The 21,942-nt window shown below is 42.8% G+C and overlaps 1 protein-coding gene across 1 annotated transcript in view; it reads right to left on the bottom strand.

Annotated features, from left to right (window-relative positions):
* adgrb3 (adhesion G protein-coupled receptor B3) overlaps positions 1-21,942 on the bottom strand; it is a 994,217-nt gene that overhangs the window by 821,513 nt on the left and 150,762 nt on the right. Inside the window, exons 4-6 of the mRNA XM_036583352.1 lie at positions 21,679-21,840; positions 11,795-11,959; positions 8,366-8,530 (exon numbers count right to left, since the gene is read on the bottom strand). Of these exons, the coding sequence (XP_036439245.1) occupies positions 8,366-8,530; positions 11,795-11,959; positions 21,679-21,840 (492 nt within the window). The remainder of the gene's footprint in view (positions 1-8,365; positions 8,531-11,794; positions 11,960-21,678; positions 21,841-21,942) is intronic.

Below are 21,942 nucleotides of genomic sequence, written 5' to 3' on the forward strand. Positions count from 1 at the left end.
TCAACCAGTCACTGCGCAGGCTGGTGGTGGTTCCACACTGGCATGGGTTGGGTCCACTGGTCCACCTCAAAACGCCACTGACCGGTGACTGCTACGTTTCACTGCCATTTGCAGCCCTTCATGGACTTCAAGTACCCCCACAATGATGGGATATTCCAGCAGGATAATGCTCCGTGCCATCGGGCCAAAGTTGTCCAGAACTGGTTCGAGGAGCATTCTGGAGAGTTCTGACGAACGATGTGGCCTGCGCGTTCGCCTGGCATAAGGCCAATCGAGCATTAATGGGGTGTTTTGGAAAGATCCATTTGCACCCGAGAGCCTGCACCTACAAATACCCCTGAGCTCCTTCAGATGTCTTCCGTCCATTTCTGGAATCAGTGCCACTTCGCCGGGCTAGAGGGCGTCCTACGCAATACTAGTTCCTGTCACATTACTTTTGGCATGTGAGTGTACTGCAGAGAAGCTAAAGACCGAGCTGTTGTGGACTCTAACAGCCAGGTCTAAAAGCTAAGACTGACAAAAATAATGAAAGGGGTAAGTGTTCTAGAGACCAGGCACACACGATGCCTTCATCTGAGGTAACATGAAACTATTCTGTCATTATTAAACATCAAGAAAACCTTTAAAGGGAATTAAACAGTCCTTTCTCTACATGTTTAAATAAAATTTCTCTGCTGCTGGTTGAGGAACTAACTGATCTTTCCTTGATGGCTTAACTGGATCTTATTTGCATGTTGAGGTTCATTGGCTCCAACATTCAAACACGTTATTATTAAATTAACATATTATTATGAATGTGTGTAGTTTTGATTTATGTTTAGTTGACTTTAGGTGGTGGTTCTGAATAGGTTTTAGAAAAGAACAGACAGAGTAGAACATATATCATGTATAATGAATGAAAATGAACGTACAATGAAATACAAACTTTTAATACCCAAAAAAAATTGTCGTCTGGTCTCGGCCTCAGTGTGTCCAGGTCTCGGTCTTGACTCAGACTTCAGGCTTGACTCAGCCTCTAGTGGTCTCTAAAGGTATCTACAACACTAGATAATTACGTACAGCAGAAGGACCATCGGTAACCAGACGTTACAGAAAATACCCAGAAAGCAGATTATCTAATGAGATGTGTGGGTTTTTATGTTCTTGCAGGTGAGAGGAGCATGATGGACTTCAGAGATTTGTTTTTGTGCCATTTTGAGAAGCTACCAGCTGCTGTTCGTCAAAATATCAGCTGTGGATTTGTCTGTGTGGTAGACCTCACATTAAGCACCGTTAGCACCATTAGCACAGATACCATAACAAAGGTTTCCATTGTTTACCGTTAGTTAATAATTTCAGCCACTTTGGCTGGATAAAAAGCGAAAAACTTGCAAAAAATAAAAAAATCTGCAGACATTGCAAGCCAAAAGTAAAGTTATTGTGGCATGCGCCCGTTCCCTGGGCCCTGGTGACGGCCGCGAGAGCCTGCAGGAAGGCAGGGCCTGAGCGGTGACGAACCCCGGCGAGAACGGCGGGGAGAGAGCCGCGAGTGAGTGGGGAACGGTGCGCAAATCCCGACCACCGCCGAGGGACGTGAGTGACGGCAGGAGGAGGACGTCAACTGTGAGAGAGGGGACGATGATGGCCACGAGAGGCGCGAAAGCGGGAAGCGAGTCCCGAGCTCTGCCGCCCGGGCCCCGCCCCCCGTTCCTCAGTGAGGCTGCTCCACTCCACCTCACGTCCGATCCAGACGGACGAGCTGCGTTCGATCTGCCTGAAAGTGGCCTCACCGCGGGACTGGAGGCGGTGCCCAGGAGGCGGGGCTCGGGACTCGCATGCCGTCCCCCCACACCCCCTTCCCCTCCACTCGCGTGTTCCTCTCCCTCGTTCCGTCCTTGACAGGCTTCGTTCCCACTCGGAGCTCGGGCCCCGCCTTCCGGCTGGCTCTGGCGGCCGCCATCAGGGGCCGGAGGACGGGCGCAGGCCACAGTTTATTATTAATATTCTTATTTTATAGTGTAGTCTTTGCAGAACCAACCAAATTCCAAAATTCTGTTCACTAGAAATGAGTGTCAGTGTCAGGCGTTTGGTTTTGCACCAATTAGAGTTAGAAAAGATTTCAAAGCAACAGATTACTGTAATAAAAACCATTTCAAATCTCTTTTAGAGGAATAAAGTGGCAGTTTGTGTTGAAGCCAGAGTCAAACTGACCCTCGACATAAAAGGTTCACCCTGTTTTCAACTGTTATGAAAATAGCCGGGCTTATTACCTGACTGCTAACGATGCACTGACCTGCGCTCGGCAGAGTGACAGCAGAGCAGGTGGACCTGCAAGTATTTGTTCACGAAGGCACATACGCCGTACACGAGGCCTGCAAGGCTGCAAATGAACTGTAATTGAAGCCGCACAGCAGAAAGAGGTTTTAGAACACAGACATGAGCAGCCATTAGGATGGGTTTGAGAAATCCTGACTCAATGCTCTATCAGGAAATATCAGTGATTACATGTGTACATTCATATAGCCTTTTATAAGGCCTTTGTTAACAGCACACAGCATCAAATCGAGCCAAAACCGACAAAGAAATGTAACAGCAACGTCTCACTGGGCTGCAAACCACTTTAGCCCCTGAGCACAAGCTCTGTGCTGAATACTTATCATTTGGCATAAATGTGCAAATTACTGGCTCATTGCTGGTCATGCAGTCTCAGCCCCAGACGCTCCACCCACACCTACAGTAGGCCACAGTGGCCACAAACTTTACAGGAAACAAACTTTGTGCTGTGACTGAGCCGTTCAAAGCGAGATACAGTCGCTGGATTGAAAAAGTCTGTCAAGTTCACAGAATTACATCTTTAAAAGTCATTAAAGTGCTTAATTTGTAGCATTTAGAAGCTTTTAAATCATGGAAAACCGGGTTTTCCTTACTTTTTAAACTTTTTTAAAGTATAGTTGGGTCCAAAAGTTCAAGACTGCAATGAAAATCTGTCACTATTCCCATTTATTCTTAGAAATAAACAACTTAATCTTGAATCTTGAAAAAAAATAAAACAAAGAAAAGTTATGGCAAGTAAACTGAAGACGAAATATTGAAAATTCGGCACTGTTTCTAGGTAACCATTCAAATTTAAGCAAATTTGTGATGCTGACCATGTACTAAAAGGTCAGATTGTGTTTAGTCTGATCTCTTCCGGTGAAGCTCGTGTTCAGACAACTCTCAGGTGGGTCTGATCTGCTGATCAGAGACTTTTGTCACTGTTAGTGATGTCAGCTCGAGTGTCATTAAAGCAAAACATTAAGAAATTGCGGAATTCATGTGGATATTTAGAAGATTTTACTGTACTCAGAACATGCTGTTGTGTCTATGTCATTTCTAATGAAACATTACGTATTAAATTAATGTACAATTCACTTTGGAATTCACTGTTTTCATGATATCATAAAAAACAACACGTTTACAGATTCTTCTGCCCATTCACGCTGAAGCTATAAGGAGTGTTTCAGCCCAGCTTTTTGAATGAAACACAATACAGGGCAGCCAGAATATTTACATACATCAGTCTTAACTACAAAAACAGTCTGATTTTGATTGTAAAATGAAATATGACTGAATATAAATGTTTTTGGGTCATAAAACCTCACAAATGTTATAAGCGGATATCAGGGAGAGAAATATAATGTAAGAAACATGTAGCATACGGGCCTTTTAAAGGCTAATTCTACCCATTTTTCATAATTTCAGAGTGTTTTGAAGTTCACTTTAGGTCACTGTGGAGAGATTTAGATGTCTTTACAGTGGTGGTGATAGGAACCAAGGGTCACCATGACTACAACACAAATACAGACATTTTATTTACTATCCAGAACCACCAGTGAACCTACACGAGTCTTCTGAGTTTATATGGAATGTTGATGATGGAAAATAGTGGAAAATCTGAAATAATAAGTTTTCTTTGGGGACTATTTTATGTATCCCTCCACCATGAATGTGTTTTTTAAAAAATAAGTTTCAAGCCAAAACATTATCTCAAAAGCATTATAAAACAGTGTCTCAGTCATCAGGCAGTGAATTCATAACCATTTCATGTAGTAACTTTCTGTGAGGGAGCTTTTAGAGGTGGACGTCTGGTTCCTATCACCACCACTGTGAACAGTTCTGACTCGGTACGTTTCTCTAGAACACCACATAAACATTAATTATGGAGAGATTCAGAAAAATTGGTGCAAGATATCTTTGCATATTTACCGACAAATAACACGTGAGTTTGTTTTGGTTACAGCCTAGTTTTGAAAAACAACAACAGTCTGACTGGTTAAATCTCCATGTCCAACGGCCCGTTCCTGTTAAAGTCGATCGCATTTAAGGACAAAGTCTGAAGTCTGGCTTGCGAGACTGCTGGTCATGTGGCTTTTCATGTAAAAATAACAAGCTATTACCTCCGAAATCAAGACGCCAGACACTCCAGAGAGAAAAGCCTTTGGACATATCTTCCATTAACAGCCTATAAATGCTATACCTAAGTAATAATAGTTTAATGACATTTCCCTTTATCTACAGTGCTTCCTCCCCTCTGTCTCTCTCTGTACTCAAGTATAATGTGTATAATGAACTGTAATGTCCTTGTGGGCTCGCTGTGACTGAACACCTGGATCTAGGCTCCTGCATGTCCACTACTTTGGTTAAGGGTAATCTCCACTGTTCTGTACGCAGACCCACAAAAAAATCTACATTTACATAAAAGCGTGTGTGTTTTCACACCACGCCGTACGTCGTTACACCTTAACGTCACACGTACAGGCTTAAAAAGAAGGTCTGGCTCGATGTTCAGGTTTCAACTGAGCTCAAAAGAGCCTAGAAAAGCTATATTTTCTCTGTCGAGGGTGAAACACTCACTCAGTGGAGGACAAATGCTAATAAGCTTTGGGATTAACTTGTAGCTTATGTCACTTTAGCAAACCTTTTACAGAGTGATAATTATAAAATCAGCAATCAACACATCACTGTACCATCCTAGTTTACATCCTGGCACACTTACTGATCATGTGGTAGTGACTGGGAACTTTTTCTTTATCTGGAAGAACAGATCATTTTGTAAACTGTTATGACCTTCAGCTACAAGTATCGCAAGATACAGAGGAGAACACCTCAAGCTCCACTGGGTCTCATTGGTACCACACTGGTACTTTCTGTGCTGGAAGAGTTGCACATGAAAAACAGCAATTTTATTTTATTTTGTGCAACGGAAAATATCTGAAGCAGAGTACAAGCAACCCTCCATAAAAGGAGAATACTTTTGTTCTGTAAGCACTTCAGCTGAGAATAGCAGCACTTTTTTCCAATTAAAGCTGCCCTATTTAAAATGGTTTTTGTTAAAACTAAATCATATCATTACCAAAATAGTTTTTTTTTAAAGTCAGAGACGTCAGATCGGATTTCGCAAGAGCGCCTCACACCACGTCGTACGGTTTCACGCCTTAACGTCACACGCACAGACTTAAAGAGAAGGTCCGGCTCGATGTTCAGGTCTCAAATGATCTCAAAAGTGTCCAGCAAAGTTATATTATAAGGATGAAACACTCAAATAGACAAATGCTAATAAGCTTTAGCATTAACTTGTAGCTTGTGTCACTTTAGCAAACCTTTTACAAAGTAATAATTATGAAATCAGCAATTAACTCATCCTAGTTTACATCCTGGCACATGTATTAGTCATGCAGTAGTGACTGGGGACCTTATCTTCATCTGGAAGTATAAAGAATTTGGTCAATTGTTATGAACTTCAGCTGGAAGTAGTAGTTTTGGTGCTGGACCAGTAGCACAGTATATTATGCACAGGAAAAATATCTGAAGTAAAGCACAAGCAGCCCTCCATAAAAAGAGAACGCTTTTGTTTTGTTCTGTAAGCACTTTAGGTGAGAATAGCAGCACTTTTTTCCATTTAAAGCTGCACTATGTAAGATTCTTTAGTTATAACTGAAAGAAGTGTCATTACTAAAATAGTCCTTTAAAAGTCAGAGGCGTGAGATCGGATTGAGCAGTTTTTTCACACCATGTCGTACGTTTTTACGTATTAACGTCACACAGACAGCCTCAAAAAGAAGGTCCGGCTCGATGTTTCGGTCTCAAATGATCTCAAACTCAATATTATACTGATAAAGATGTGATGAGAACAGTAGATAATTCACTCACATCCTCAGAAGACGCTCCATCACCAAGTTTAGACTCTTTGAAATTTCATTTAATCAGATTCATCTGCTCAGGGAAGCGGTCCAAACCACAACCCATGCTACATAATGTCCCTCTATACATTGCATGCAGTTACACATTCCCACCAGAGAGGTCTCCAAATCCCCAAATCTTACCTAGTGTAGCTTTAATCAGTTTGGCCGTGGGTTAAAATGTGACAGCATAAACAGCAGATGTGTCTTGTGACTCCTGCCGATGTAACGGGTAAAAGGCCTAGTTGTCATGATGACAGTGCAGTGTTAGCATAGTGCACACGTGTCAGACTTCAGTGCTGGTGGGCCAGAGCACTGCAGCCTTCAGCATTCTGCCTCATTAAAAACAACTGATTCAACTCATCAGCTAATTAGCACGGCTTCCGTAAATTGCATTCAGAGTGTTAGACGAGAGAAAATGCTAATCAGAGCTAAACATAGCACGACACTATGGAAAGTGGGAGTGTGTGGTGTAAATGGACCTCTATGGCGTCTACACCTCAGTCACACACAACGAAAAATAGACCCGCGTGAAAAAAACGAGTGAGGGTGGAATGGGGTGCGTTTTGACGGACGCGGGATGCGTCTAGAGGAGGCGGTGTGGTTTGAAACATTGATTTAATGGAGGCGTTTTCTGTTCCATCAGACAGGAAATGTTTCAGAAACACCTTTGGTGTGAATTGGCCTCAGCACAAAGTCTGTTATCATGTGCATATCATGAAGACGGTTTTCCTCCCTTACACCGATCCATGTTTCTACACTCACTGTCCATCTTATCAGCTCCACTGACCATATAGTTCCACTTTGTAGTTCTACAGTTACAGACTGTAGGCCATCTGTTTCTCTGCATACTTTGTTACCCTGTTCTTCAGTGGTCAGGACCCCCATGGACCCTCACAGAGCAGGTACTGTTTGGGAGGTGGATCATTCTCAGCACTGCAGTAACACTGACGTGGTGGTGGTGTGTTAGTGTGTGTTGTGCTGGTCTGAGTGGATCAGACACAGCAGTGCTGCTGGAGTTTTTAAACACCTCAGTGTCGCTGCTGGACTGAGAATAGTCCACCAACCAAAAATATCCAGCCAACAGCGTCCTGTGGGCAGCGTCCTGTGACCACTGATGAAGGACTAGAGGATGATCAACACAAACTGTGCAGCAGCAGATGAGCTATCGTCTCTGACTTTACATCTACAAGGTGGACCGACAAGGTAGGAGTGTCTAATAGAGTGGACAGTGAGTGGACACAGTGTTTAAAACTCTAGCAGCACTGCTGTGTCTGATCTGAGTTGAAAGGTGGCCACATGGTGAGCAGTTAGATCCCATTGTTTTGAAGTAAATGTGTCCCAAAGTCTGAAAATCAGTGTGGAACATTAAGAATCGTCATATTTTCTGCAGTTCAGCACTTTTTAGTGTTTTAGTGTAAAATATGATGATTTTCTGTGTGAACAGCTGTTCAAAGCTGAGTATTTGAGCTCAAAATGAGCTAAAATTGTCACCGAAACAGTCACTACTGAAACGCTTGATAAAGTCTGGGTAGAGATATGATTGATTTGACAGTCACTAGTTTTAATATAATAATGATAATTAAGGTTTAGAGCCACTCAAAGCTAAAGGATTTTAGTCTACGTTCCAAGATCAGATTAAAAAAAAGTCCTAAATGTGTTTTCAGCTGTAGAAAGGTGCACACTTAAAAAGATGGTTCTTCAAGGGTTCTTTAGCAAAGAAAATGCTTCTATATAGAACCATGAACACTCAAAGAACCTTTTTTTTCAGATTGATGGAAAATGTGCATAAATGTGCTACAGATTCTACAGAGCACCCAAAAGAGTTCTTCTACTGTTACAAGCTTGACATGACAACAACACAAGAACCCTTTTGGGTGCTATATAGAACCATTTTCCAAAATGTTTTTCTTAGAACCACCTACAGCACATTCTCCATCAATCTGAAGAACCCTTTCACCATGCGAAACGTTCTTTGGGTGTTCATGGTTCTATGTACGACCATTTTCTTCACTAAAAAACACTTACAGAACCAGTTTTTGGTATATAAACCCACACAAACATTAAAAGTGGATCAAACCAAGGAAAAGTAGAGTAACAGACTTTAAGCCGTTTTGTTTATGTAGATTTCCGTAGCTGATCACTGGGACGCGAGCGCGTATCTTTACCTGTACACTCAGGGTTATGGCACTCGCGGCTCTCGGCCCAGTGACCGCGACACTCTGAGCCTCCGTGAGCCGCGGCCGAGCACTGACGCTTCCTCTGCTGCGTCCCGTTAGCGCAGGTCACCGAGCAGTCACTCCACGCACTCCACTCCTGCCACTGACCGTCCACTGCAGCACGATGACAGCGGTCAAAGCAAAAGGAGGAGAGAGGGAACAACAGAGAGTCAGTGGGTCGTCTTAGGCCAGCACCATTTAACCTCATACAGAAATGTGTATTAGCAGCTGCTGAGTTTAAAAACAGCAGTTTCAGAGGCCTCGCTTCATTTATTTAACTTCCCATCAAAATAGCTTATAAGTGCAAGTTAATTACTCCTGAGGAGATAAAACACAGTCATAGACAAGAGTGAAAATAAGTTAAAACATCTTCTACATGAACTTAAATATGTTATATTTCTGCAAATTGTGGTGCATAGTTTGATGCTGGAAAATGAATAGTTTGTACTTAATGGCCATTTTGGATGATAAATAAATAAAGTGTGGTCTCTGACAAAGACAGAAATCTGTAGATCCCAAAACAGAAACCATTCACTCTCAGAAAAAGGTACTAAAGTGTCACTGGGGTGGAACCCTCAAGGGTCTACACTCTCAGAAATAAAGGTACTACCTCAAGGCTCCATCTCAGTACCTTCAGTCAGGGAACATAACTGAACCATAATCCACTGAAATGATATGTTCTAAGCTGTACTGACTCCACACACCCCGTCTCGTCTCCAGGCTTTTATTTTACTGTTCTGTTTAAAACATTCGGTTATGAAAAGGTACAAATACAAACTTTTCACCTGGAAACACTTATTTAAGGTTCACAATCAGACCTTAAAACCACTGTTGGAGCTTTGAGGGAACATTTACACCGTTTGCACTTTGATGAATGAATACCTTTAGTTAAGGGACAAAACTGTACCATAATTTATTGCAATTGCATTTTTTAAGCTGCATTGGCTCCGCACTTCCTGTCCAAATACAAACATGTATGTTTCTGTGGGACAAAAATTCTTGAAATTTAGAATCACTGTTGTACCTTTAAGGGAAGATTTACATTGTTTGCACCTTTTTTTACCTGCACAGCACCTTTTACTGATAACGTACGCCACTCAAAGTCACTATAAAGGTAGTATCTCTAATAACAGCTGCTACAAAACACTCCACACACTTCTGTGGGCGGACCATGGTGAGGTCAATTAAGAGTCTCTCCACTTGTTTTCAAATAGCTTTAACCAAAGCTAGCATGAAGTACATTAAGCCATACTGCAGGCCCGAAATGAGGGGAAGGATAGATGCGGTCCATGTGCCTCTCTTCCTCTCAGCCCTATATGGTGCTGATGACCGTTTCATCGCGGCTGCTCTTCATCGACGGTAAACGCTGGGGTCAACTCGTAAGGGCCTGGACGCAAAAATATTCTAACCGGTGTTTGGCAACAGAAACGTGCACTGGATGAGCCGACGCTCCAGAGAAAAAGAGGCGCTGTGGAGAGAAAGAGCTGCTAATTGCCCGGCTCTTTTTCTCTTTTTTTCCTGCTGAATGGGCCGAGGCTTTTAAGGAGACAAACAAAGCAGTCTGCGATCGGACGGAGCGCAATCTGTCAGTTACCCCGGCGAAGCCAAACATTTGCAGTGCGAGGAAACTCATCATCGCTAATCTGCTTACCATTCATGGCCAATTGCAGCTAAGTGATTTTCACTTCAGCCCAGACTCTGTAACGCCGGCTCTGCTCTTTAAAGCGGGCGTGCTGTTAAAACTTGCCGCCTGCGTCCGCGCTCCTCCGTCCTGCCCAATAAAGCGCTCGGTAATTGATCCTGTAATGTCGAAGCCAGAGGCAGCTGGATATAATGCTGTTGCCGACTCCCGAGTGGCACCTCGATGGGAGATGAGCTTTGATTCTTTACGGGGTTTAGGAGGGCTGGAGGATAGATCAAACGTGGAGGGGCGCCCTTGTCGGCCCTAATTCCGCCAAATCATTCTCGGAGGACGGCGGCTTCCACCGCGTCCAAAATGAGCGGAGTGGTCTTCAATTTACAGCGAAATTGAATACGGTTAGCGGACGGCGAGAGAGGCCGAGGACCTCGGGGGAGTGTGGTGGGATTGGATTTGGAGGAGTGCGGTCCACCAGGAGGGCAGACAGTGGACGGGAGGCGGGGCAGAATATGAAGGAGTGGACGGGAAGAAGGGAATAGTGTGTTGGAAAGGTCCTTGTCAGTGCCTGACCTGTGAATCTCAGAGTTTACAGAAGGAAGCTGCACTCAGACAGCTGAGAAAGTCAGAAATACAAGAGTGACAAACCAACAGGATGTGAACACAGTAGGCCCAGCAGGCTTTGGTCCATCTCAGCAGATATACACACTGTTATACACAGCTGCTGATGATCATCCACAAGCAAATAACTGGGCACTGACTTGAGGACATGCCATTTTTTCTGACTTTACAAGTTGATGAGGTCATCCAAAAGCTCTGCCATCTTCCTTTTCCAGTTTATGGTGTTTTAGGATGGTTTTGGATTTAATTATGACCCAAAATAATAAAATCTACACGCAAAATATTGCAAATAAAAATAACACTTAATTTCCGAAAAAGATCATTGCTCATTTTCACAAGCACTTTTTGTAATTTTCTCATTTTTTTCTATATGCGGATTGTTATTTTTCATGCTTTTTGAAGTGGGTGTGGCTAAGGTCAGCCGAGCTGTCACTCCAAAAAAGCTGACCAATAGACACTTCAAGGGATCGCCTTCTTCAAAGACCCACCTTCGTTTAAAAGGTGATTCCAGAAGCAACGTACTGCAAAATCGCAAACAGAAAGATTGAAAGCAAAGGCTGGAAAAATGTGTGAAAACGTGAAAAACCAAATCTGATTTTAATACTTCATATCCTGGTTGAAGACACTGCTCAGTGAAAGACAATGGAAGCCAAGCAGAAGCGCTGATGTTTGCTCACGTGTGTGGAATGGCTGCTTTTGCAACTGCTGTTATAATTATTTACCATTAACTTGGAGAGTTGCCTGTTGGCTTGGTGTATTGCGTTCATGTGGCATCAGACAATGTACTGTGTTACACCACGACTCTCAACCTTGTGCAAGATTCCCGCTTGAGCGCAACGTCCATGTAGAGATTCACAAGTTTCCAAGCTTGCAACTTTCCAAACACAATGTAGATTATTAACAACACAGCACTAGACACCAAGCATCAGTAATTAGCATTAGCAATCTAGGTGGTGGTCCATAACGAAATGACTGTACGTGAGTTGGCAAAGAGGGGGGCAAAGAGGGGGGCAAAGAGGGGGGCAAAGAGGGGGTCACTCTGTGAAAAAAGGTAAGAACTGCTGTTATAATATGACACGTATAATAGCAGAAGTGGTGAAACAGCTGTTCATAGCACTGACCTGGGCAGAGGGCGATGTTGCACAGTTTGCTCTGCGTCTCCGGGCCGTCGCAGGCTCTGCCGCCGTGCTGTGGGGGGGTGCACACCCGGGTGCGGGTGCGGTGACCGCGGCCACAGGTAAAGGAGCACAAACTCCAAGGAGACCACTCCTCCCACACACCGTGCACTGCCAACAGAGGAAAGAGGTTAGGACACTCTGGTAGAACCCCCCACACCCACTCACGCACCCCCAACACCCACTCACGCACCCCCCACACCCACTCACACACCCCCTACACCCACTCATGAACCCAACACACCACTCATTAACCCACCACACCCACTCATGCACCATCGACACCACTCACCCCCCCTATACTCACTCATGAATCCAACACACCCACTCATGAACCTACCACACCCGCTCACACACCCCCACACTCACTCACGCACCCCCACACCCACTCATGAACCTACCACACCAATAATTAACCCACCACATCCACTCATGAACCCACCACACCCACTCATGAACCCCCACACCCACTCATGCACCATCGACACCACTCACACACCTCCATACCCACTCATGAACCCACCACACCACTCATACCCCCCCACACCCACTCATGAACCCACCACATCCACTCATGCACCGCCAAAACCACTCACTCACACAACACCCACACCCACTCCTGCAATTCCCTCACACACCCCCACCCCCACACACACACCCCCAACACCCGCTCACACGCCCACATACACACATTAATATACTTTACACATACACTAAAGCCATACACACAGGCACACCCACCCATACACACTAACACACACTCATAAATACACTTCCATAAACACACCACACACACAAAAGTTAGTGACCTCCTTCAGTATTTCATTTCCAGTCAAAACAGCCATTAAGTCCAAATTATTAATTTTTCAGCACCAGAAAAAAAACATATTATTAATCTCAGCTTCACTCTTCACCTTTATTCCAGCTTCCATTCTTCTCAGGAGACTCACTTTCAGCTCCTCAAAGAATCTGCAGACACACCTCCAAAGTTCAGTCTTAGAAGCTGGTTGATCATTTTCTGAAGTAATCAAACACATTCAGTGACGTTGAGGTCTGGACTCTGGGGTGGTCAGTCCATTGTCCAGCTTCTTTGTTTGATGTGTCCGTCTCCTTTTCTCAGTGAGGTTCTTCTTGATCAGCTACACATCCTTTCAGACCCACAGCGCTGAGTCGTCTTCTCACAGTGGAAGGATGGACAGAAACACCTGTGGATGTTTTCAGATCTGAAGCAGCTTGATTTTCTCCTCTCTCTCAGAGATGAAAGCTTTAAGTGCTGTTTATCTGATGGGGGCAGTTTTGGGGTTGACCAGGTCTTGCATGGTGGACTTTCTCCTTCCTTATGCAGGCGGATTATCTTATATTTAATCTCCTCTAACTCAGTGGCTGTTTTGACTGGGAATGAAGTGAATGAATGAGTCTGACTTCTGCTCAGTGCTGTACATCCACTCATACACATGGACCAGAGTTTGAAAAATGCTTACTAAGAATCAGTGAAAGGCACATAAAAGCAGTTAGAGCGACCGCAGCTTTCATCAGTTGTAATTGCAATAGACTAAGAAGTTCAAAAGTTGTTTCAGTCGTCTTTGTAGGCTACTTTTTCACTTTTCAGCTGATTTGGGAATTTCAGATTATCCCCCTCTTTTTCACAGGCAATCTGCTGAGGCTTTATTAAGAGAATTTAAATGAGTACTTTTCTAGTAGAAACTACAGAAAGTTATTTCATTGAGGATGTGAGGAAAGTTCTGCGACTCAGTAAGTCTCTTAGGCTCGAGGCTGACTAGTCCACTGACTAGATTTACAATATTGATACGCCTTAAATTTACTGCAGAAAAGTGTATATATGCATTGAGATACACACCGATCAGGCATAACATTCTGACCACCTCCTTGTTTCTGCGCTCACTGTCCATTTTATCAGCTCCACTTACTATATAGGTGCACTTTGTAGTTCTACAGTTACAGACTGTAGTCCATCTGTTTCTCTGCACCCTTCTTCAGTGGTCAGGACCCCCATGGACCCTCACAGAGCAGGTACTGTTTGGGTGGTGGATCATTCTCAGCACTGCAGTGACACTGACGTGGTGGTGGTGTGTTAGTGTGTGCTGCGCTGGTCTGAGTGGATCAGACACAGCAGTGCTGCTGGAGTTTTTAAACACCTCAGTGTCGCTGCTGGACTGAGAATAGTCCACCAACCAAAAATATCCAGCCAACAGCGTCCTGTGACCACTGATGAAGGACTAGAGGATGACCAACACAAACTGTGCAGCAGCAGATGAGCTATCGTCTCTGACTTTACATCTACAAGGTGGACAAGGTAGGAGTGTCTAATAGAGTGGACAGTGAGTGGACACAGTGTTTAAAAACTCCAGCAGCACTGCTGTAACTCATCCACTTGCACCAGCGCAACACACACTAAAACACTACCACCACGTCAGTGTTACTGCAGTGCTGAGAATGATCCACCACCCAAATAGTACCTGTTCTGTGAGGGTCCATGGGGGTCCTGACCACTGAAGAACAGGGTAAAAGGGGGCTAACAAAGTATCAGAGAAACAGATGGACTACAGTCTGTAACTGTAGAACTACAAAGTGCACCTATATAGTAAGTGGAGCTGATAAAATGGACAATGAGCGTAGAAACAAGGAGGTGGTCAGAATGTTATGCCTGATCGGTGTATGTATATGTATGAATGTATAAACAGTGCAGGTCATGCATACGTATTTGATGAATTCATCATGGCAGTAGCTTGAAAAAACGTAATTGTATTACCATTGTTTAATCAAGAGAGTCATCGAGGATTTTTCAAAATTTCAGTGTGTGAGATGTAATCAGAGTGATTCAGAGTAGTTCGGTGTGAAATGGTTCAGGTGTCTTTACAGTGGTGGTGATAGGAACCAGGGGTCGCCATGACTACAACACAAATATAGACATTTTATTTACTATCCAGAACCACCAGTGAACCTACACGAGTCTTCTGAGTCTATATGGAATGTTGATGATGGAAAATAGTGGAAAATCTGAAATAATAAGTTTTATTGGGGACTATTTTGCCTCACAGCGCCCTGCATGTATCCCTCCACCTTGAATGGAGTTTAAGTTCTCTAAACCACCATAAAACAGTGTCTCAGTCATCAGGCAGTGAATTCATAACCATTTCATGTAGTAACTTTCTGTGAGGGAGCTTTTAGAGGTGGACGTCTGGTTCCTATCACCACCACTGTGAGCAGTTCACACCAAACCACTCTGAATGACTCTGTTTACAACTTAACCATCTAATTATGTAGAAATTTTGAAAAGTGGTGGAGTTCGTCTTTAAAAGCTGTATTGGAGCTCGAGGGCTGGAGCGGTGGACTCAAAGCAACAGCACAGGAGCTTTGCGCTTTAGGCTGGAACTACGGATGGTTTGAAGGGTCAAAGTAGAAAAAATGTTACCGTCGTTTAATTAAATTAGTGGTGTTAATAATTTACCTCGTTCAAGCACGAACATCAAAACCACTGGTCATAACATATGGAATTATGGGACAGATTTCAGGCACTTAAGCATAAGGTTTGCCCAAACTGGCAAATTTGATTGTTTGGTAAAATTACATGGTTTTCTACGAGATACGTCATTTACAAGAAACACTATATGTGTGTGTATATATATATATATATATATATATATATATATTTACCAACGCATTTAATTCTCTGTAAAGAATGTTTTAACCTATATAACGTATATTTATATTAACAAATTTTTATATTAACTTCTATAATTATTATTTATTTATTTTAAGTAATATAACACTTTACAGAAGAGAGAAAGAAGCTATTAATTGTGATGATATTTTATGCAAAGGACCATTTCTATTAGTCCACTGGTCATAAAGTGTTCACGTAATGTAGACAGTGGTGGGTATTTTCAAATATTTTCAATTCTAATATTTTTAAATACATTTTTTTGTATAACAGCAATAATAGTCATCCTTTAACAGCGCCTCTCTCACCATCCCCCACTCCTTACAGCGCAGCGTCTGCTGGAAACCTTGACTGAAGGCTGGCACCATTCTGATGCAGAGGCATCTCTGAGTGCGCTTATCAGACTCCCAGGTGTGCGTTCACTCTCCGTGAGTGAAACTTAATCTGGTCATCAGAGTCAAGGCCACTGGCCTGCCCCCCCCCAGCCCCCCCCCAGCCCCCCCCCCAACTTCACTTCCAACTATCAAAGCCCACCGTCTCTCTCTCTCGCGCTCTAATTGCATAATGAAAGCTCAAGTCCTACTCAAACACTTTTTAATTAAAAGCAAACTCCCTGCGCACTCGCCACATAAAGGCAGGACGGGGCACCTACGCGGGGGCCGTGGCGCGGGATCAAGGAGCCTCCGGAGCTTTTCATCAGCCACTTCCTCGTCCGTGGCTAGATACGATCGGGAGAGTTTCTGAGAGTTCGGCTGTAAGCTGAGGAATGCGAGATTAGAACGAGACCCTGGGCAGTTCCTTCCGCGGCAGAGGCATATTTTTTCAAAAAAGTCTAATTACTCCAGACACCCACTCCTCTCACCTCCCGTACAGGGTGCGGTGCGCACTTTCAAACTGCTCTCCTCCAGAAGGTGAAAAGCTGAGGTGAGTTTAGTCAATTTCCAGTGGAATGTCATAATTTCTCACCATTTAAAAGGGCCGAGATTCAGGTGTTGACCTGGCTGCTGTTCAGAAGGTCTACTGTAATTCTTCTACATTACTTTAAAAGACTCTTCTAGGGTCAGAATTACATTTTTATGACCAATAACAATACCAGTTTCATCGACTGATACTGTTTAGAAAGGTGAAACAGTAAAAAGACACCAAAAGCTTTACACTGAAAAAATCAGCATTTTTACGGTCGAATTACAGTAAAATTGAATGGTCAATTACCGTTTTCTTTTTTTTAAGGTTAAATGCATGTAAATAAGCCATACATATTCTCAAATCTCAATTTTTGTCATTTTTTTTAACCCTTCATAATGTGTTAATATTTCATGATAAATGGACCAATAGAAATGCTCCAAAATATCTTACTCCAATAACTTCCATATAAAGTTAAGACTGTTTTTTCTTCTTCTGTAAAGTTATTATTTTGGATTATGTACTTGAACACTGCTGCTGTTAATCTATTTCACACACATTTGTGTTAATTTTTATGTTTACTATGGTAAAATACTGTATGTCAGAATAACTAGTTGAATTACAGTAAATGGCCGTTTTCTAAGAAATTAAATGATTGTAATTTTACAGATTTTACCACCACAGGTTTTGTCTGGCACCCCTGCTGTTAGACTTTTACCATTTTTTACAGTATAGTTAAACAGTGTTTTATGACAGAAAAGCTTATCAATTGCCATTTTTTATATTTAGTCATTGCCAGTAGGTCTCCCCCATCACACAATGCTACCGAGCTAGGAGGGTGAAGACTAACCTCTATGCTTTCTACAAGACACATAAGGCGGGTGCTGCATGATGGGGGGCCACCAGAGAGAGCAAGGACAGTTACGTGGTCTTTGCCTCCCAACCATGGATGGTTGTGGCCTCACCGGGGATCAAACACGCCACCCATTCAGGTTCTACTGTTAATTCTGCTACATTACTTCATAAGACTCTTTCAGGGCTCGACTGATGGGATCATTTTGTGACCGATTTTGTAACGATACCGATATTAAGGAGTTAAAAATTCAGACATTCGCTAATGACGGTAATATACAACTTAACATGGTCTAATATTAAACCAACGCTGTGAATGATGGCAGGGGAGAAAAGGCCATCCTATCCACCGCCTCTCGAGAACCCTGTTCAGGACTGCTACTGCTGATTTTACTACATGACTTTGTAAGAGTCTTCTACGGCTCGACGAACAAGAAGATTTTATGACCAATTATGCTACTGATTTTAATTAACAGCGTCACGCTAAGTGATGGGAGGAGAAGGAGGGCCATCCTACCCACTCAGAGAGAGAGAGGCCAATAATGCTGGCTTTAAATCCTGGTCATGGGTCTCCAGACTCTTGAGTCTTCCATTTATGTGGTCTCTGACTCCCAACCACGGATGGCTGCGGGGATCAAACTCAACAGTAGGGCCAGATCTTAGACGAGAGCGTCACCCTTTCAGAATTTCTACTGTTGATTCTGCTCCATAACGTCATAAGACTCTTCTAGGGCTCAACTGATGTGAACATTTTATAATCAATAACAAAATCGATGAGTTAAAAAACTCTTACTAGATATCAGATAATACTGATATTATATAATTTTACATGGTCAAATATTTAACAGACGCCCACGTTGGCTAGCACTGCACTGAGTGATGGGCGAGAGGGAGGGCCGTCCTACCTGCCCAGACAAAGCGAGGCCAATTATGTGCTCCTCGACTCCCAGCCACGGATGGCTGTGGCATCGCCAGCGAACAAACTCGATATCTCCCGATGACATATCTAAAATTTTGACGATTCTGGTGCATTACTTAGTAAGACTCTTCTAGGGCTGGACTGATATGAACATTTCATGATTTTAAAGCGTTAAAAAATACAGATATCCGATAACATCAGGCTAGCACTGCGCTGAGTGATGGGAGGAGAGGGAGGGCCATCGAGAGAGAGCAAGGCCAATTATGCAACACTAGACACGGATGGCTGTGGCATCGCCAGCGAACACACGTGCTGTCTCACTAAGAGGGTCGCACAAGCTGGGAGCCCATGATTTTGTTATTTTAACCACAATTATGTTTTGTGTTCAGAATTAGTTCAGCCTGAATTGCTCATGCAGGCACTAACTATCAGCTTAGTCCTCTTGAAAAATGTACGGTTTTAACACAAATACAAATACAGGTAACACTTTAGGCTAAACCCTGCTACATAAACATAAACATGTCATGGCAGATGCCAAATGCTGTCAATAACAGTCATAAAAGATTATGTGCAGTAATATAATAGCATCATGTCACCATTACCCATTACTGAAATTGAAATAAGGCAAAAATTTGCATGTGGCATAAGCTGTCATATCAAACGTAATGTCATCTGTCATGACAGTTAACAACAATGGTAACACTGCTCTATTACAACATCTATTATGACAGCATAAGAAACCTGCCTTGACATGTTACCAGTCCTAAAATCTGATTTGCTGAGACGTGTTCGAAGCCGTTATATGATGTGCGCAGCACCGAGTGTACTGATGAAGTAAGAACCCCTTTTGTGTTTAAACTAAGGGTCTGACAACTTATTTTCTTTACTAGAACTGGGCAGCTCAGCTAGCTAACAGGCTAAAAGAGTAAACAGCCTAAACAGCTCCATCATTAATATCACAGACTTAAATTAAAGCACTGACTGTGTGATTTTCTGTAAAACTGCAGTATAAAAGTCTAAAAATGTCACTTGAATGTTTTACACAGATCAAATGTTCGTGTTTCAGTCAGAAGTCGCGTCAAACCCAGGCTGAATCCCAAACGGCTCTGTACTCCCTAAATAGTGTTCTAGCTATGAAAGTTTAGAAATTCTAGCCTCTACAGTCAAACAGTGCATCATGTATCGAGTGTGGATGAGTCTGAGTCCCAAATGACTGTTTCTTAGCTGTATTTTGCTCTGTTGGGCTGCAGGATCCAGTATTTGAACTCCTACGTAGTGCACTATGTAGGGAGCAGGGAGCCGTTTGAGATCCAGCCCCAGCGTGAGAAGAGGGCACTATTAGCTTGGTGCAAAATAAGACTCGTGGTGGTAATTTGGTGACCAAAAAGTACTTATAAAGTGAAAGTATTTGCATTAAACAGTGTTGTGTTATCATATGTTTACTGTTACATGACCAAAATGTAAAACAATTCATGAAATGACCACAATGTACAGTGATGGGCGACCAAACGTTCTCCTCATTCGGCGGTCCATGATTGCTTGGCAATGATACCATACTCTAAAGGAGCTACATTTCTTGGCGGAATACTTGTTTATGTCGATTATTACTAATAACAAAAAGTATTTACTGAAAAAATGTGTATTACGTCGTATTTTGTGTTGGACGCTGTTTTATAAAAGCAATAAGCCACTTGGGGCTGTGCGTTACAGTGATGTCATCATGGGGATGGAGGTAAAATCACTGTAATGCACGGCCCCAAGTGGCTTATTGCTTTATTATGTAATGCTGTGTAGCAGGGTCCAAGTAAAGTGTTACCCAAATACAGTACAATAAAAACATCATTATTATTGCTACTTTATTGACATAACTTTCATGTGAGACCTTGATAACAGCCGATATACTGATCAGGCCCGAGATTCTTCATGACATAACGGCACATTACTGCCTCTTACAATGAAAAAGCGAAAAGCTCTGGGCTGGCTCCATTACACTTCAGCCTAAGCAGCACCAGAGGGAAAAGGGATGGTTTTATTTGAGCAGCTCAATATGTTCCTGTTCTTGGTCTATATTTACAGTGGCACCGAGAGCCACGGTCATAGTTTCATTGCATTAAGCGCTCCTGGGGTAAAAAAGACTTCTGCCATTTCGATCTGCCTGAGTCGGCCCAGTTACAGCCCCCCTACTGTAAACCGCAAAGCTGATCTGCGCTGAACTTTTAAAACCGCACTGTTTCTGAAAATCATTTTGTACCCGTCCTTCAAAGGCCAAGAGGAAAATTCGGACCCCGATGGCACGAGCCATTCCGACACTTCATCGTGGGTCATTTTGATGCAAAGCAAGCGAGTGGCAAAAATGTCAGGCGGCGCTTAGTGGAGGAATTTTAATAACAACGCAGGTGGTAAATTCTTCCCTTGACCTGGTCTAAGAAATGGCATTTCAGAAATGTTTTATTATTCCACAGAAGGTTCAGGGAATTTGTCCTGGTCCCAATATGGAATAATGCTTCTGCAGCTGATTTAACCAGACGACCAATCCCAAGGTTTGATTTTTAATCCAAGTTACTTGATAGTGTTCCCAGAATACGGCAATAAATCCATCTTTTACATTTTTGCGAGGTCATTTCTTGAAATCAGAATGGGAGTCGGAAACTCGAACCTGTCAACGCAGAATGTAAATCGAATGAATCATGAACTTATTATGTATCTACAACATTATTAATGCTATTTTTTCTTAATAGAACAGCAAAACAAATGCAACTCCTGGCTGCTAAAGGGTTAAGGAGCTGCCCTGCATCGCTTGTAAATATAGCCCTGCTTTTTCCCCACAGACAGTGACAATCCAATTAGCCGGAGAACCAAATTCCGAGATCATATTTTAAAAAAAGAGGCCTGACTTTTCGTTCGCGGGTGCCGTTTCTTCTTCCTTTGTACTTTCAGCTCCTCAAGAGCCAAAACTAGAAGACAGTGTCTCATTTCTCACTGGTGTGGACGTGGAATACATTGTGACGGAGTCATGATCCTGTTATCTACTGACAAATTGCAACTTCATACATTCCCACATCAGTTTAGTTAAAGGAGTGGCAGATGAAAGCGATGTGAATGGCCTCACGTCGACTGAGAAAAGAGATGAAATAACACAAAACATGGCATATGACAAACAGCGGAAATGATCTAGCGGAAAGAAAAACGTCTCACAGTGCACTTTAGAACAGAGAATGGCAGCAACAGTAAGAAATAATAATAATAATAATAATAATAATAATAATAATAAAATCACATGACAACAGAATTCAAGGCAAGAAAGATAACAAAAACATTTCCTAGCATAAGAGATGAAATAGATATATATAGATAGATGTGTGTGAATGTATATATATATATATATATATATATATATTTGAAATAAATATATATATAAATAAATATAGAAATAAGACAAGAAGTGACAGTTCGTGCATCTGCGGCTAACACTACCTGGACAGGGGGCAGTGTTATTGCAAACCCTTGATTCTCTTAAAGGGCCGCTGCAGTGTGTTCCGTAAGGTGAGACACATGTTCTTGTTCGCACCTGCGACCCTTGACCGCATGTAACTGAGCAAGAGCTCCACTGGGACCACTCCTCAGCACCTGGGTCACCTGTGTAGGAGAAGGGTGACACCAGTTAAAAGCAGCAACAAGGTCACATGACAGCCCAGGGGGGGTGGGGCCAGTAGGAGCAGGTGGGGCCTAGCAAAGTTA

Source organism: Colossoma macropomum, unplaced genomic scaffold (genome assembly GCF_904425465.1).
Source record: "Colossoma macropomum unplaced genomic scaffold, Colossoma_macropomum, whole genome shotgun sequence".
Classification (NCBI taxonomy): domain Eukaryota; kingdom Metazoa; phylum Chordata; class Actinopteri; order Characiformes; family Serrasalmidae; genus Colossoma; species Colossoma macropomum.